The sequence below is a fragment of the Tachyglossus aculeatus genome, chromosome 27 (genome assembly GCF_015852505.1).
Source record: "Tachyglossus aculeatus isolate mTacAcu1 chromosome 27, mTacAcu1.pri, whole genome shotgun sequence".
In the NCBI taxonomy this organism is placed as follows: domain Eukaryota; kingdom Metazoa; phylum Chordata; class Mammalia; order Monotremata; family Tachyglossidae; genus Tachyglossus; species Tachyglossus aculeatus.
Genome location: NC_052092.1, coordinates 5,736,725 through 5,754,475, shown reverse-complemented (window position 1 = coordinate 5,754,475; position 17,751 = coordinate 5,736,725). Strand labels below are relative to the sequence as shown.

At 56.5% G+C, this 17,751-nt stretch overlaps 1 protein-coding gene across 1 annotated transcript; it reads left to right on the top strand.

The window, feature by feature from the left end:
* The first annotated feature begins 7,206 nt into the window (after positions 1-7,206).
* On the top strand, positions 7,207-16,776 carry LOC119946452 (potassium voltage-gated channel subfamily A member 6-like). The gene is made up of 2 exons (XM_038767748.1): positions 7,207-9,602; positions 14,950-16,776. Exon 1 carries the CDS (start codon positions 7,207-7,209, stop codon positions 8,797-8,799), a length of 1,593 nt encoding a protein of 530 aa, XP_038623676.1. The 3' UTR covers positions 8,800-9,602; positions 14,950-16,776.
* Positions 16,777-17,751: the final 975 nt, after the last annotated feature.

Sequence of the window (17,751 nt, the reverse complement as noted above, 5' to 3'; positions counted from 1 at the left end):
GTTCCAAACCCGCAGCAGTGACAGGACTGTGGTCAGAGGAGTCTTTCTCTGCCGGCCACAGTGTGCTGCAAAGCCATTAGTCTTTCCTAATGAGTTCCTGGCTGAGTGGGCCCTACCCTAATGGTAGCCACTCCTGCGAACGGGCAGGCACAGATCTGGGCCACAGGCCTGGGAGACGGGCATTCAAGCGCATAAGTAAATCAGCCGTCCTACCTATCCCACCCTCATTTCTCCGGCCACTTCTGCCCACCTGGGTCCTGCGCCCAGTCTCCCATCCCTTGCTCTGTGGCCACGGCAGCTAGGGAAACTTTGATGGAGGTACCCAGTACTGGGTACCACTTACTACGGTACCTGGCTTAAAAAATATCGTAATTATTATCCACTGGGCGTCCGTCATCTGGGTCTCGAGGGACCGGCTGATTGCAGGACGTGGGGGCAGCAGGCTATGGAGGGGAAAGCCTCCTCCATAGCCTGTATCAGCCTCCTCTCCGATCTCCCATCCTCCTGTCTCTCCCCACTTCAATCCATACTTCGCGCTGCTGCCTGGATTGTCTTTGTCCAGAAACGCTCTGGGCATGTTACTCTCCTCCTCAAAAATCTCTGGTGGCTACCAATCAACCTAAGCATCAGGCAGAAACTCCTCACAGTAGGCTTCATCACCTCACCCCCTCCTACCTCACCTCCCTTCTCTCCTTCTCCAGCCCAGCCAGCACCCTCCACTCCTCTGCCACTAATCTCCTCACCGTGCCTCGTTCTCTCCTGTCCCGCCGTCGACCCCCGGCCCACGTCATCCCCCTGGCCTGGAATGCCCTCCCTCCCCACATCTGCCAAGCTAGCTCTCTTCCTCCCTTCAAGGCCCTACTGAGAGCTCACCTCCTCCAGGAGGCCTTCCCACACTGAGCCCCCTCCTTCCTCTCCCCCTCCTCCTCCTCTCCATCCCCCCGCCTTACCTCCTTCCCTTCCCCACAGCATCTGTATATATGGATATATGTTTGTACGTATTTATTACTCTATTTATTTTACTTGTACATATTTATTCTATTTATTTTATTTTGTTAATACCTTTTGTTTTGTTCTCTGTCTCCCCCTTCTAGATGTGAGCCCACTGTTGGGTAGGGACTGTCTCTATATGTTGCCAACTTGTACTGCCCAAGCGCTTAGTACAGTGCTCCGCACACAGTAAGCGCTCAATAAATACGATTGAATGAATGAAAGGTCAGACTGGGTTGTGCATCCTTCCCACCCCACTCGGGTGTGTTCACATCTGGTCAGGCGTTGGGAGGAGCGAGCCTGGAGTCCGGCCTAGGCAACTGTTGGGGAGACAATAACTTCAACCCTTCACATGGAACCCAATTTTAGTGTCCCGTTAATAGAGGGATTTAGCACTGGGTGGCTGGAGAGAGGGAAGGTTTAAATCCTTGGATGCTGCAGCATCACTGATCCAAGGAAGACCAGTGCTGAAGACTTTCATCAGATTGGTGCATCACCCTCCCTGGGGGTGGAGACCAGGCCAGAGGAGCGGGGCTGGGGTCCAGAGTTGCCCCAGCAGCCCACAGCCAGTTCAGACTCCCCTCCCAAACTGTAAGGTGGTTAGCTGGGACCACCCCACCAGACAGCAATCCTTCTCCTTGTGCCTTGGGGGCTGTTTAGCTTCATCTGGAGACCAGCATCCCTATCGCTGTGGGGTACTCAGGGGAGCCTGGTGGGCAAGGCTGGCTGCAGTGACCCCGGGGACAGATAGCCCAGGCCCAGCCCTTGCCCCCCAGTATCATGGCACATAGTAAGTGCTTAATAATAATAATAATAACAATGGCATTTGTTAAGCACTTACTATGTGCAGAGCACTGTTCTAAGTGCTGGGGGGATACAAGGTGATCAAGTTGCCCCACGTGGGGCTCACAGTCTTTTAATCCCCATTTTACAGATGAGGTAACTGAGGCTCAGAGAAGTTAAGTGACTTGCCCAAGGTCACACAGCAGACATGTGGCAGAGTGGGGATTTGAACCCGTGACCCCTGACTCCAAAGCCCGTGCTCTTTCCACTGAGGAGCGCTTCCTATGTGCCACGCACTGTACTAAGCACTGGGGTAGCTACAAGCTGAGCGGGTTGGACACAGTCCCCGTCATTCATTCGTTCAATCGTATTTATTGAGCGCTTACTGTGTGCAGAGCACTGTACTAAGCGCTTGGGAAGTACAAGTCGGCAACATCTAGAGACGGACCCTACCCAACAGCGGGCCCACAGTCTAGAAGGGGGAGACTATTCTATTTATTTTGTTAATGAAGTGCATCTAGCTTTACTTCTATTTCATTCATTCATTCAATCATATTTATTGAGCGCTTATTGTGTGCAGATCACTGTACTAAGCACTTGGGAAGTACAAGTCGGCAACATCTAGAGACGGTCCCTACCCAACAGCAGGCTCACAGTCTAGAAGGGGGAGGCAGAGAACCAAACGTAGACAGCTCACAGTTTCAATCCCCATTTCACCGATTTAGGCACAGAGATGTGAAGTGACTTGCCCAAGGCCACACAGCAGACAAGCGGCAGGGCCATTCGTTCGTATTTTCCGAGCGCTTACCACGCGCAGAGCATTTTACGAAGGGCTTGGGAGAGTACGACATCACCGACGCGCATACAGGCCCCGTCCCCCACCTGCCCCCCGGCCCCAGGACCACTTAATAAATACTATCAGTGTACTACTATACCCCCCAGGCAACGGTGGAAGCAATATTTCATCTACTGACAGCATTTTTTTTTAACCAAAACCATCCCGCGCCAAAAGACGACATTGCCACCCCTTCCCTCCCTCCTCTCCATCCTGCCCCCTCCTACTCTACTCTCCCCAGTCTCCTCTACTCCTCCTTCCACCCATCAGCACCGGCAATTATCTTCTGGTCGGGCGGCAGACTAATTCCCCGGGGCCTCAGCATTCAGCCGATAATGCGTGTTCATTTCCAGGATTATGCACACTCTGGCTGGGATTTCTACCCCGAGCCCTCCCCTCCGTGGAAACAACCTGAAGCCGATCTCCTGAGGACCCTGTCCCCGGCTCGGGGGGCTACCTGGTGGGTGGGAGGAGGCGGCCGCGACCTTCAGGAAGTGCCCAGATATCAATCAGTCAGTCATATTTATTGAGAGCTTACAGTGTGCAGAGCACTGTACTAAGTGGTTGTTGGGAGAGTAACAATAAACACATACGTTCCTTGCCCACAATCACCAATCATATTTATTGAGCGCTTACTGTGTGCAGAGCACTGTACTAAGCGCTTGGGAAGTACAAATTGGCAACATATAGAGACAGTCCCTACCCAACAGTGGGCTCACAGTCTAAAAGGCACTGAGCTCTTGGATCACCTAGCTCAAGATGCCACTCCTGCTTCACTGTGGGTCTTCAAGTGAGTCACGACCTCATTAAACCTGTTTCTTTCTCTGAAACAGGGAGAATGGTCCCGCCTGTCCCTGCACACGGAGATGTTGGGAGCCTGGCCCGAACCTGCTGATGTCATAGCTCTCAGAGATATCGTTTCCCTCGCTGCCCAGGAAGATTAATACAGCTGCCAGCAGCGCCCGATGCCCACGTGACCCGCTGTCTGAACAGAAATGGCAACTCACAGAATTACTTCTCCTCTCTTTCCCTACCTCGCACACAAGGATTTTGGATGATGGCATAGCAACCATCTTCTCTCTGCAACAAACCCCGCCCTGGGATAACTAACTTCCTCTTTCACCTCTCAAAACATTTGATATGAGAGGATCTCACCATCATCATCAGTAGCACCGCACTGGACACCTCCTGTGGGCAGGGAGCTGTACTGGATGCCTACTGTGTGCAGAGCACTAGACTAGGCCTCTGGCAGAGTGCTCTACTGGGCATCTACTGTTCATTTTATTGGCATGGTATTTGTTATACACTTACCCTGTGCCAGGCACTGAACTAAGCACTGGGGTAGATACAAGCTAATCAGGTTGGACACAGTCCGTGTCCCACATAGGGCTCACAGTCTTAATCCCCATTTTACAGATGAGGTAACTGAGGCACAGAGAAGTGGTTTGCCCAAGGTCACACAGCAGACAAATAGCAGAACTGGGAGGACTGGAAGCCAGGTCCTTTGACTAGGCCACACTGCTTCCTATTGGTTGCAGAGTGCTGTCCTGAATGCCTTCATTCATTCAATCGTATTTATTGAGCGTTTACTATGTGCAGAGCGCTGTACTAAGTGCTTGGAAAGTACAATTCGGCAACAGATAGAGACAATCCTTATCCAACAACTGGCTCCCAGTGGGCAGAGTGCTGTTCTGAGGGCAGAGCTCTGTACTGGATGCCTCCTGGATGTAAGGACTGGAAAGCGCACCCCCCACCCCAACTTCCCCAGGTCCCCCCTGCAGAAAAGCCTAAAAGGAGGGAGGGGTTGGTGGAAGGAGGGGAGGGAATGAGGTCACAGGCCCCTGGGGGTCAGCGTGGTCGGCCGTTTTAATATTTTACGGGCAACGAGGGAGGCTTTCAGAGCAGAGTGCTTGCCGGGCTGCAGGCCGCCCCTCTGGGGCTTGGGGCTGGGAAGAGTCTGCTGGGTTCCGGGCAAAGCCTTCAGCCCTCGCTCTCCTTCCCGGATAAAAGGCTCCAGGATCCCGTAAACTTGGAGCATGGATTTCCGTGGGTTACCTTGCTGCTGCCTGGCTACCCCCCTGGCTTCACGCCAAATGTGTATAGGGATCCGGGCACGGGCTCTGGGAGAGGGGAGAGGGCGATGGGGCTGGTGCCCCCGGGGCTCAGCTGGGGGGAACATGGGACCTGTGTCCCTGGGGTCCAGTTGAGGGGGGACAATGGGGCCTGTGTCCCCAGGGTCCAGCTATGGGGAGGATGGGGCCCGTGTCCCCAGGGTCCAGCTGTGGGGACGATAGGGCCGGTGAACCCGGTGTCCAGCCTTGAGATGAAGCAATTGCTTCTTAATAATAATAATGATAGTATTTGTTAAGTGCTTACTATGTGCCAACCACTGTTCTAAGCGCTGGGGGGATACAAGGTAATCAGGTTGTCCCACACTGGGCTCACAGTCTTAATCCCCATTTTCCAGATGAGGGAACTGAGGCCCAGAGAAGTTAAGTGACTTGCCCAACGTCACACAGCTGACAAGTGGTGAAGCCAGGGTTAGAACCCATGACCTCTGACTCCTAAGCCCAGGCTCTTTCCACTGAGGGAATGGACTCCAAACTCGTCCTCCCTCTCCACCTCCCACCCCCAGACATTTCTGACCAGGCCTGAGGGCTTCGGAGGGAGACAGGCAGGACCGCCAAGATGTCCTGTCTGTCCCTTTCCGTCCCTTAATTGGCCCTTGTCCGCCTGGCCCACTCCGCCCCCACAACTCCCCTCAAGACTGTGAGCCCTTTGTGGGCAGGATTGTCTCTATTGTTGTATTGTACTTTCCAGGCACTTAGTACAGTGCTCTGAACACAGTAAGCATTCAATAAATATGACTGAATGGAATGAATGGATGAAAATACCACCCCTCACCCTTGTCAGTAGCCTCGAGCCCGGGGCACACTCTTCTTCGGGAGCTGGGGGATAGAGGGGTGAAGCACATGCCCGTGCTGCCCAGGTGACCGGAGAAGGGACTAGACCGGCCCCTGGTCCTTCCTTTTTTGGTCCTGGTATCTGACGCTGCTGGTTTGAATGTCCGCCATTCAGATCCCACCCCAAACTCATGGAATCGTGCGGGTAAACTGAGGGCTCCCCGAAGCGAGGGACATGGGGAGGGGGCAGGCCTCAGAGCTGGCACCATCCTCCTGCGGGCGGAAGGGAAGGCCCTTTCGACCATGAGGAAGATAATAATAATAATAATGGTATTTGTTAAGCCCTTACTATGTGTCAGGCACTGGTACTAAGCGCTGGGGTGGATATGAGCAAATCGGGTTGGACACAAATCCCTGTCCCATGTGGGGCTCACAGTCTCAATCCCCATTTTACAGACGAGGAAACTGAGGCACGGAAACGTGAAGCGACTTGCCCAAGGTCACACAGCAGACAAGCGGCGGAGCCGGAATTAGAACCCGCGACCTCCCGACTCCCAGGGCTGTGCTCTGGCCGCTACGCCCCGGGGAGGGCAGGGGACCCCCAGAGGGGCGGGGGCGGCTATGGCTGCCGGTCCTCGGCGGGGAGGAGAAGGCGGGGCTCACGCGGCACTCTGTGTGTGTGTGTGTGTGTGTGTGTGTGTGTGAGAGAGAGAGAGAGAGAGAGAGAGAGAGAAGGGGTGAGCAGGGGGAGAGAGCAAGGGAGATAGAGCAGGGGAGAGGGAGAGAGAGAAGAGGAGAGAGAGAGGGAGGGTGAGGAGGGGAGAGAGGGAGAGAGAAGGGGAGAGAGTGGGAGAGAGAGCAGAGGAGAGAGGGAGGGAGAGAGAAGGGGGAGAGAGGGAAGGAGAGAGAAGGGTAGAAAGAGAGGGATGGAGAGAGAAGGGGTGAGAGAGGGAGGGTGAGCAGGGGAGAGAGGGAGAGAGAAGGGGAGGGAGTGGGAGGGAGAGCAGAGGAGAGAGAGAGGGAAGGGGGAGAGAGGGAGAGAGAAGGGTAGAAAGAGAGGGAGGGAGAGAGATGGGGTAAGAGAGGGAGGGAGAGAGGGAGAGAGCAGGGGAGAGAGGGAGAGAGAAGGGGAGAGAGTGGGAGGGAGAGCAGAGGAGAGAGAGGGAGAGAGAGAAGGGAGAGAGAGGAGGGAGAGGGAGAGAGAAAGAGGGAGAGAGAAGGGGAGAGGGAGAGAGAGAAGGGAAGAGAGAGGGAGAGAGAGAAGGGAAGAGAGAGGAAGGGAGAGAAGGGGAGAGGGAGAGGGAGAGAAAGAGAGAGAGAGAGAGAGCGAGAGAGAGAGAGAGAGAGGAGGGAGAGAGAAGGGGAGAGAGGGAGAGCGAGAAGGAGGGGGAGAGGGAGGGAGAAAGAAGGGGAGCGAGAGGGAGGGAGAGCAGGGGAGAGAGAACAGGGAAGAGAGAACAGGGAAGGGAGCGGGAGAGAAAGCAGGAGATTGAGAGGGAGGGAGTGTGTGTGTGTGTGTGTGTGTGTGTGTGTGTGTGTGTGTGTGAGCCCGCTCGTGCGGGGGCGTCGGGGCCGTCGGGGTCCCGGGTCCGGGGGGAGGCGTTGCTCCGGGCCGGGAGCCCCGCGGACGGCGGAGGGCGGCGGCCAAGCCCCGGCGGAGGAGCGCGGCCCCGGGCTCCGGGCCCCGGGCCGGCCATGAGAGCGGAGGAGCCCCCGGCGCCGGCGGCTCCGAGAGGCCAAGGGGCCCCGGGGGAGGAGGGGGAGCCGCCGGCGCCGTCGCCGCCGCCCTCGCCGCCCTCGCCGCCGGACGGGGCGGACCCCCGGGACCCCGGCGGCGGTTGCTGCTGCAGCAGCGAACGGCTCATCATCAACATCTCCGGGCTGCGCTTCGAGACGCAGCTGGGCACCCTGGGCCTCTTCCCGGACACCCTGCTGGGCGACCCCGGCCGCCGGGTCCGCTACTTCGACCCCCTGCGCAACGAGTACTTCTTCGACCGCAACCGGCCCAGCTTCGACGCCATCCTCTACTACTACCAGTCGGGCGGGCGGCTGCGTAGGCCGGCCAGCGTGCCCCTGGACGTCTTCCTGGAGGAGATCCGCTTCTACCAGCTGGGCGAGGAAGCCCTGGAGGCCTTCCGGGAGGAGGAGGGCTGCCTCCCCGAGGCCGGCGACGAGGACAAGGCGCTGCCGGCCCGGCCGCTCCAGCGCCGGGTGTGGCTGCTGTTCGAGTACCCGGAGAGCTCGGGGCCGGCCCGCGGCATCGCCATCGTGTCCGTCCTGGTCATCCTCATCTCCATCGTCGTCTTCTGCCTGGAGACGCTGCCCCAGTTCCGGCCGGACCCCCGGGGCGGGGTGACCCGCGGAGGGCGGCCCGCGGCCCGGGGCGGCCCGGAGGACGAGGAGGACGAGGAGGAGCTGGACGCGCTGCTCCGGCTGCTGAGCGACCCCGGGCCGCCGCCGCCGTCGCACGTCCCGGAGCCCAGCTCCTTCTTTGCCGACCCCTTCTTCCTGGTGGAGACGCTGTGCATCGTCTGGTTCAGCTTCGAGCTGCTCGTGCGCTTCTCCGCCTGCCCCAGCAAGGCCCATTTCTCCCGCAACGTCATGAACGTCATCGACGTGGTGGCCATCTTCCCCTACTTCATCACGCTGGGCACCGAGCTGGGCCAGCCGCCGCCGGCGAGGCCTCAGTCGTCGGGGGGAGGCCCCAATGGGCAGCCGCAGCAGGCCATGTCTCTGGCCATCCTGCGGGTCATCCGCCTGGTCCGGGTCTTCCGCATCTTCAAACTGTCGCGCCACTCCAAAGGCCTGCAGATCCTGGGCCAGACCCTCAAGGCGAGCATGCGCGAGCTCGGCCTGCTCATCTTCTTCCTGTTCATCGGCGTCATCCTCTTCTCCAGCGCCGTCTACTTCGCCGAGGCGGACGACCGGGACTCCCACTTCTCCAGCATCCCCGACGCCTTCTGGTGGGCCGTGGTCACCATGACGACGGTGGGCTACGGCGACATGTACCCCCTGACGGTGGGCGGCAAGATCGTGGGCTCGCTGTGCGCCATCGCCGGGGTCCTCACCATCGCCCTGCCGGTGCCCGTCATCGTCTCCAACTTCAACTACTTCTACCATCGCGAGACGGAGTTGGAGGAGCAGGGCCAGTACACGCACGTCACCTGCGGCCAGCCCCCGCCGGACCTCAAGGCCGTGGATGGCGCCGCGGGCCGGGGCGACTTCCCCGACGCCGTCCGGGGCCGCCGGGCCAGCAGCCTCGCCGAGAAGCGGCTCACGGAAGTCTGATGGGCCGATTCGCAGCCTGTGGGGTCGAGGGGGGGGGGATGGGACGCTGAAAGAGGCGATCCCCATCTCTCCCCCACACAGTCCCCACCAGATCCAAGCTCAGCCCCCCAGTCCCCCATCCCCGAGGCCCTCCGGGCCCACTACGGACCGCCATCTGCCTCAACATCCACGTCCCATGATGGCACCTCCAGAGCCAGAGGTCTCGTGGAAACCGGAGAGAGTGGCTACCTCCCTGCCTGGGCCCCGACCCAGGACCCTCAGAGGGGCAGTCCCCAGACCCCTTCAGAGCTTCACTGTTTTCCCCTTCCGAGCCCACCTGGGCCTCCCCAGGGATGGATGGATAGAGAGGTGAGGGGCGGGGCGAGCCCTTGAGTCGTCTATGCAAGCGGGTCTGGCAAGGGAGAAGCCTCGTCAACCTCCCACGGCCCAGTGGGCGAGAGGCTGGTCCCACTCCCGGGTGGGAGGGGACCACGGTTCTTCCAAGACAACCCTGCCGAGCCCCCTCCCCTCCTCACTACAGCCAAATCCTCCTTTACCAAGTGCCTTTGCACACCCGGAGGAGGTCAGGAGCGACGGAGAGAAGCAGCAGGACCCGGCAGAACTAGCACGTCCTCCGGTTGTCCATGTCCCCCCAAACCGTCCCCAATCCCCGGCTCGGACCCACCCTGCAGGGTCGGCTCGACCTTTCCGACGAAGGTTACCCAAGCCCCGTCTAGACTGGCTGCCGGGACCCCGCGCCGGGCGTGGAAGAAAGAGGGAGCCGTCTAGAGGGGCGCCTCCCGGGTCCTTGGCCAGCTTGCAAGGTAAGCGAGAGGAGGGGGAGGCGGAGCAGTGTGGTGACATCAATGCAGCCCCTCACCCCATTTCTAGAGACTCTGTTCCCTCGGGGTGGGGGGCTATGATGGACGGGGTAATAGGGGCGGGGGGGAGGAGGGGTGTCCGCGGCTGTGAACTGGCCACCGTGGGACCACGAGTTTGGACTAGGGTATAGGTAGGGGAGGAGGGCGGGAATGCAGGCCTAATTTTCCACACCGCCCAAGCCACGACCCCTCTTTGAGCCTCGGTTTTCCCACCTGTGAAATGGAAGAGTCACCCCCCTCCTCCGCAGAGGGACCGGAGGGAGAAGCCCGGATTCAGGGGGATGGGGTGGGGGTTCGGGGCTCTGAGCGCCCTGCAGTGTCTCCTCCTCCTCAATCGTATTTATTGAGCGCTTACTGTGTGCAGAGCACTGTACTAAGCGCTTGGGAAGTACAAATTGGCAACATATAGAGACAGTCCCTACCCAACAGTGGGCTCACAGTCTAAAAGGGGGAGACAGAGAACAAAACCAAACATACTAACAAAATAAAATAAATAGAATAGATATGGATCCTCGAAGTTAAGGGTGGGGTGTAAGCCTCACAACCCCACGCCCTGGCCCACGCCTGCCTGCGGATGTATGTGTGTGTGTGTGTGTGTGTGTGCACGCGAGCAAGAGAAGACATCGGTGTGCGCGCCAAGAGAAAACATTCACTTTTCAAGTCAGGGCACGTCTGCAGCCGAGGGATGTGGAGATCCGGCATCTTCGGGGACTCCGGTTGCTATGGCAACCGCCCAGCCCGCGTTCCCGCCCTCCTGTCTTTGGGTGGTGCGACGGGGGACAGGGGACTACCTCTTCCAATGCCTCCTCCCGGAAGGAGCTCCTTTCTATACTCCTTTCCCATCTCTGCATCATTCCGACCTTTTTCCCTCCCGCTTCCATGATTTTTTTCTATCGATAGCTGCGGGCAGTGCTGCCCGAGGGGATGGATTTTGTTCCCCTGAGGGTGGGAATGCCTTTTTGGGAGTGTCTGCGCAGACCGCTTCAGATTGAATATGTGACTTTTTACATGTGTATATGTTGAGAGCTGGGAGTCAGAACCACTGGTTTCAGCCCAAGTTTGACCCTCTGATCGCTGGGAAACTGCTCTCTGCTCTGGGCCTCAGTATCTCTCTCCGCAGGAGCCTCCGTTCCCATCCTCCCTCCTTGCCTTGATTGTGTCTGCAGCCCTGGGGCTTCCCCACCCCTCGCTCGGGTTTAGAAGCCCCCGCCTCCGAGGGAAGGAGAGGAGCCAGAACATCCAGAGCCGGCACGCATACAGACACCCACGCACGAGCAGAGAGCCAGTCTTTCTGTCTGGACTCGGGAAGAAGAGACTGAACACAGCCCAGTCAATGCTGTCTACACGCGGGACCGTCACCCCGGATTGCCGGAAGGGTGCTCTGCTTATGGGGAATAATAATAATTATTATTATGGTATCTGTTAAGCGCTTACTACGTGCTGAGCACTGCTCTCAACGCTGGGGTTGATACAAGGTAATGAGGTTGTCCCACGTCGGGCTCAGTCTTAGTCCCTATTTTACAGATGAGGTAACAGGCACAGAGAAGTTAAGTGATTTGCCCAAAGTCACACAGCTGGCAAGAGGAGGATCCGGGATTAGAACCCATGTCCTCTGACTCCCAAGACCGTGCTCTTGTCACTAGGCCACACTGCTTCTCTACAAGTGGTCGTGACGCCGCTTCTCAGCTTTGGCTGAGAGAAGTGGGTGGTTGGGGGGAGGAGGGGGTTTGGCTTCACGCCTTCAGGGATGGGGAGGTGGGAATCAGAGTTGCTGGAGGCCACCCCACCCTGGGTCAACCACTGCCCTGCTGAGTGGCCTTGAGCAAGTCCCTTACCCACTCTGGGACCCCGGATCTCCATCTGTACAATGGGGATAATGCAGTCAGCCCCTGCCTCTTCCTGCCTTGCAGGGCTGAAGTGAGAACAAGATGTGACTGTGTGCCGTATGTGGGACAGAGACTGTGTCCAACCCGATTATCTTGTATCTACTACCAGAACAATTGTTGATGGAGGTGGGGAGTTCTGGGAGAGATGTGTTCAAGGTGTCGTTATGGGTCGGAGACGACTTGACAGCATGAGACAAGACCCCAGCACTTAGAACAATGTCTGGCACATAGTAAGCGCTTAACAAATACTGTCACTATTATTATTATTATGTGATCACAGATGGGAAAAGCCAGATCCAAGGGGTCATTGTAATTTGTCTTTAGGAGCCGTGAATTTCTACAGCGATTTCCTTCCAGGTGACGCAACCCTCAACGTCCCGGGAACCCCATCCTGAGAGCCGGGTCACCTTCCGGGAAGCCTGTGGACAGGATCGACTTTTGGGTCCCAGGGCCACCTCCCTACCGCCGCCTCACTGGCTGTGGGGGTGGGGGGGGTGGGGGCCCGCTCCCCTTCTCTCTTACATCCCTACTCCAAGCCTGGAAGAGAGAGAAAGATGGCGGCAGGACAGGTTTTCCATTTGAAGATGAGATCCCTGAAGCCAAGACCACCCGCCCCTCGACTGACCTGAATCCCTGACTGCCCAGCCCTGGCCTCTCCCAGTCCTGCAAGAGGGCGAGTAGAAGAATGCAGACTTCCTCCTTTGAGCTCCCTGGAGGCAGGGTGGGCTGGTAGCCATCGGTCCCTATCCACAAGGGTCGGTTAAGGATGAGGTAGCAAGGGGCAGGTGCTTAGGAAGAATGATGGGCGACGTGCCCTGCTCGATTGTCGATGCTGTCAGTTTACCCAAGCCCACTGCCCCGCGTACAGGACCAACCCCGGCCACCGTAGACTCCGAGGGATCCGGTCACTGCCAGTGGAAGCGGTGGGGGGGCGTGGGGGGGTCTACTGTCAGAAGGGCTTTAGCTCAGTTTACCCGTGAGATCCAGGTCAACCCAGCTCCTCCCTGGGGCACCCAGTCGGTACCCCAAGGAGAAAGCCAGGTCCTTCACCATCCACCCAGCCCGAACTAGCCATCCCGCCGGCGAGGAAGATGTTCCTCAGAGCTAACTTCAACACCATTCAATACAGTTCGAGTGCTGGGCTCAACAAAGTGGCGAAGGGGAGACCTGTGTAGGAGACCCCTCTTTTCCCCCTTCCGTATCCTCTCCCAAGTCCCCCCGCATCCCTTACGGCAGGCCAGACCCCGGGGTCATCGTCCCTGCCCCACCCCTGTTTAGGCAGGGCAGCCCCCGGGACTCCCCTGGCCCCCGCCCGCTGTTAAGCTCCACCCGAGTCACCCCCAGTCTCCCCCACCCGGCATCGAATGGGCCCTGAGCCTCTATACACAGAGATCCCTTGTGGTGGGCTTCCCTTTCCAACCTTCCCGGCAGGTGCCACCGCACTCCGCGGGCCGCAGTCCGCAGTGGGGACCTGCAGGACAGGACATGCCCGGCGGAGCCAGGCTGGAGTTGCAGCTGGCCATAGCATAAAGTACTCACTTTATCTCGAGCTCACCTATCTTGCCGCCCACCCCCTGATTGATGCCCTTTGTCTCCTCCATGTCTGAAAGACCACCACACTCCCCACAATCAAGATGTTATTAAAGTCACATCTCCTCCAAGAGGCCTTGCAGGATTTAGCCCTTACTTCCCATCCTCCCTCTGCCTTCTGCACCTTCTATGCACTTGTGTATCTGTACCCTTTAGGCACTTAATATTTACCCCACTGTCAGTGACAAGCATTTATGTTGATACCCTACTCTTTCCCTTTTCTATCATTTATTTTAATGTTTGTCTCTCCCTCTAGACTGTAAACTTGTGGGCAGGGATTGTTTCCGTCAGCTCTATTACACTGTACTTTTCCAAGTACTGAGCACAGTACCTTGCACACAGTAAATGCTCGATAAATACCATTGATTGATCGATTAATTGAATTAGTAGTGTTTACTGAGCACCTACTCTGGGCAGAGCAGCCTGGCCTAGTGGAAAGAGCGTGGGCTGGGAGTCAGGGGACGTGTGTTCTAAATCCCCGGTCCACTACATGTCTGCTGTGTGACCTTGGGTAAGTCACTTAACTTCTCTGTGCCTCAGTTACTTCTTCTGAAAGTAGGGATTAAGATTGTGAGTCCTGGCACGTGGATTGTGTCCAACCTGATTGCCTTGTATTCATTCATTCAGCCATATTTATTGAGCGCTTTACTGCATGCAGAGCACTGTACTAAGCCTCGGAAAGGCCAATTCAGCAAATCCCAAATCCCAGTGACAACATATCATCACTATCGCTGCCCTGTGCCTGGTCACAGGAGGGCTAACTCGTACTCCTCCATTGGTCCGGCTCAGGGCCTCCTGCCCGGGGCCGGTGCCCTGGGGCCGCTCCTGGGTTTGGGTTGCCAACTCTGTTGCCGGGGGTGATGGATGGGAATGGATGGGGCCACACCAGCCAGGACTGAGGGGCTGACGGAGAAGCTCAAGAACTCATATCACAGGGCAGTCTGCTCTGTACAGTGGGGACAACCCTGTCTATACGGCACAGAGAGTCTGGCTTATGCCAGGGGGACCGTCCAGTCTATACTCCAGGGACAATCTGGTCTTTACTGCAGGGACAGTCTCATCTATCCTGTGAGAACAGCAGCGTGGCTCGGTGGAAAGAGCACGGGCTTTGGAGTCAGAGGTTGTGGGTTCAAATCCGGTCTCTGCCAATTGTCAGCTGTGTGACTTTGGGCAAGTCACTTAACTTCTCTGGGCCTCAGTTACCTCATCTGCAAAATGGGGATTAAGACTGTGAGCCCCCCTTGGGACAACCTGCTCACCTTGTAACCTCCCCAGTGCTTAGAACAATGCTTGCACATAGTAAGCGCTTAATAAATGCCATCATTATTACTACCAGCACGATCTGTCTATACTGCACGAACAGTCCAGCCTGTACCGCAGGGGTTGTCCAGCTAACCAGGGGGACAGTCTGGGCTATACCACGGGGCCAATCTTGATTCTGTATCATAAGGTCACTCCGGTTCATACTGTGGTTTGGTACTATGAGATAGTTTGGTTCCTACCCCTAAGACAATGTAGTTCCTACTGCCGGGTACAGTCTGGTATGAAGAGATGGAGGGAGAGCAGGGATCATTCCCCCCTTCCCACATTTTACAGTTGAGGAAACTGAGGTTCAGAGAGGGTAAGCGGCTTGCCTGAGGCCACCCAGTGAGCCGGGGCAGAACTGGTACTGGAGTCCAGTTCTCCTGGAGCCGGGTTCTTCCCCCAAGATCACATTGCACCTGAAACCTTTCCCCTCAGCTCTGCCCCCGGCCTACCCCTCCCCCGCAGTATCTCACCGACCTTCACCTCTTGGCTTTCTCCCCCCCCCACAGCCCTGAGGAAGGAGCAGCCGACCGACGGGCAGATGGACGGACACCCAGCCCACTGAAGATCCTGCTGGACAGAGAGGGTGGGAGGAAACGTGGCCCTCTGCAAGACCAGCAGTCACCTAGGGGCAACCCAGCCACTGACCCAAGGGGCAGAGGGCAGGCAGTCTGGGGCAGGCGGATGCTGGCCACGTGTTTCGGTGTGGATGGTAAAGCCCCAGTGCTCCCAGGCTGCCGTCCCAGAAGACAAATGTTCCCAAACTGGGACTGACCCAGCAGAACCAGCCAGCTGGCCTTGGGCTCACCCCCAGCGGCTCTTGCTCAGTGGGAGTTGCAAGGCTTTCTGGAACTTGAAGGTTGGCACTCTGGAGCGGGTGCATTTTTGGGCCCCTCAGCTGGGACTTGCAGTCTGGGTGCTGCAGTTACCCCCTCCTCCCCACCTAACCCGGCTGTCCGTCATCAAGAGGGACGGGCCTGGAGGGTGGGATCGGGAACCGCTGTCCTCACTGTGGTCAGCGCTCAGTGGAGAAGCCCTCGGCTAACCTCACTTTGGGGGCACAGTGTCTGGGAGAAGCCGGCATTCTGGGGACCTCCTAGGGCCTCAGGCATCTGTTCAGCCTCCAACCCTTCTGCTCCCGCTATCTGATGCTTCTTGGCCAGGTTCCTCTGTTGTCCTCAATTACCATTACCCTCCTGGCCTTGGCCTTAGCCCTGTTGGTTATCTGCTTTCCCCTGCTTTCCTCCTTTCCTATCTCCCATCTTTCTTCCCTGTCTCTTTCCCACTGTCTCGCCCCCTGCCCAGAGGACTTCTACAGGTCAGTGGTCAATCTTCCCCACCCCCAGGCCTGACCCCTCACCCTGCTGCCTGTCTACCTCCCCTCCAGAGAGGCCTCAGAAGAGCTCCCAGTCAGCCTGCCTAGAGGTAGGGCTAGGCTCAGCAAGAGCTATTTTATTTACAACCTTATTGTAATGAGCTTATGCCACTTGCTGACTGCCACATCAGGAGCTCGATGGTCACACCATAGGGACCACAGAAAATGAAAACGGTGCCAGGAGAGCAAAGTACCTGTTCAGGTACTTACTGACCCTATGGGAAAGTGAAAAGAGTGAAAACAAGACCAGGCATCCCCCAATCGTCACTTCCCTACGACTTCTGCTTCCATGTGCTTCCTTCCTCCTGCGGCAGAGATCAGTTTACTAGGTTATCTGAATTGTGTATCTACTGTCTATTTATCTGTTTATTTATTTATTGGTCTGTTTATTTATTTGGTACCTTTAAGCGTTTCCTGGGTCTCAAGCACCACACTAGGGCCAAGTAGCTATGAGTCGCTGAAAAATGACACCACTCTGGGGAAACGGGAGCACAACCCTGGGATGATTATCTCCAAAGTCAGCATGTCGACAACCCTTCCCTAGTCCGGTGAGAGTGGAAGCTCCTCGTGGGCAGGGAACTTGTCACTTTGTTATTCTGTACTTCCCAAGCGCCTAGCACAGTGCACCACACCAAGCGGCACCTAATAAATGCTATTACTACTACAGAAAGTGTCTGAAGCCAGTAATAACGAGGCAAATGTCATTATGCAGGTAATGGCCATGCGTCTTGTTTTAAGCAGTACAGTGCGTTTTCTACTGGCCTGTCCCAAGTCGGTGCCTTTGTGACCCATCTTAATTTTTAGCGTCCAAAGCTGCAAGGCGCTTGGGTGTCCCGAACTCCGCATTTTCCCAACCAAACCGTTCCGGTGTGTGGGAGGGGGAAGCCTCCCAAATGATAGTTAGCGAGGACCCTTTGGGGCCCCAGCCGAACAGACCCGGAGCCCTGGTTCTAGTGGCTCCCTGCCCCTTGAGAAACAGCGTGGCTCAGTAGAAAGAGCCCAGGCTTTGGAGTCAGAGGTCATGGGTTCAAATCCCAGCTCCCCCTGTTGTCACCTGTGTGACTTTGGGCAAGTCACTTAACTTCTCTGGGCCTCAGTTACCTCATCTGTAAAATGGGAATTAAGACTGCGAGCCCCCCGTGGGACAACCTGATCACCTTGTAACCTCCCCAGCGCTTAGAACAGTGCTTTGCACATTCATTCATTCATTCAATTGTATTTATTGAGCGCTTACTGTGTGCAGAACACTGTACTAAGTGCTTGGGAAGTACAAGTTGGTAACATATAGAGACGGTCCCTACCCAACAGCGGGCTCACAATCTAGAAGGGGGAGACAGACAACAAAACAAAACATATTAACAAAATAAAATAAATAGAATAAATATGTACAAATAGAGTAATAAATATGTACAAACATATATACATATATACAGGTGGAATAATTATGGTATTTTCATTCATTCATTCATTCAGTTGTATTTATTGAGCACTTACTGTGTGCAGAGCACAGTACTAAGCACTTGGGAAGTACAAGTTGGCAACATTGGTATTTGGTAACAAGTTGGTATTTGTTAAGTGCTGACTATGTGTCAGGCACTGTACGAAGCGCTGGGGTAGATACAAGTAAATCGGGTTGGACACAGCCCCTGCCCCACGTGGGGCTCACAGTCTCCATCCCCATTTGCCAGATGAAGGAACTGAGGCCTAGAGAAGTGAAGTGACTTGCCTAAGGTCACCCAGCAGACACGTGGCAGAGCCAAGATTAGAACCCCTGACCTTCTGGCTCCCAGGTCTGGGCTCTACCCATTAAGCCATGCTGCTTCCCTATTAAGCACATAGTAAGTGCTTAATAAAATGCCTTGGGCACTTGGTCGTTGGCACAGGGTGCACGTCTGTCCCCTATTAAGCACGTAGTAAGTGTGAGCCCACTGTTGGG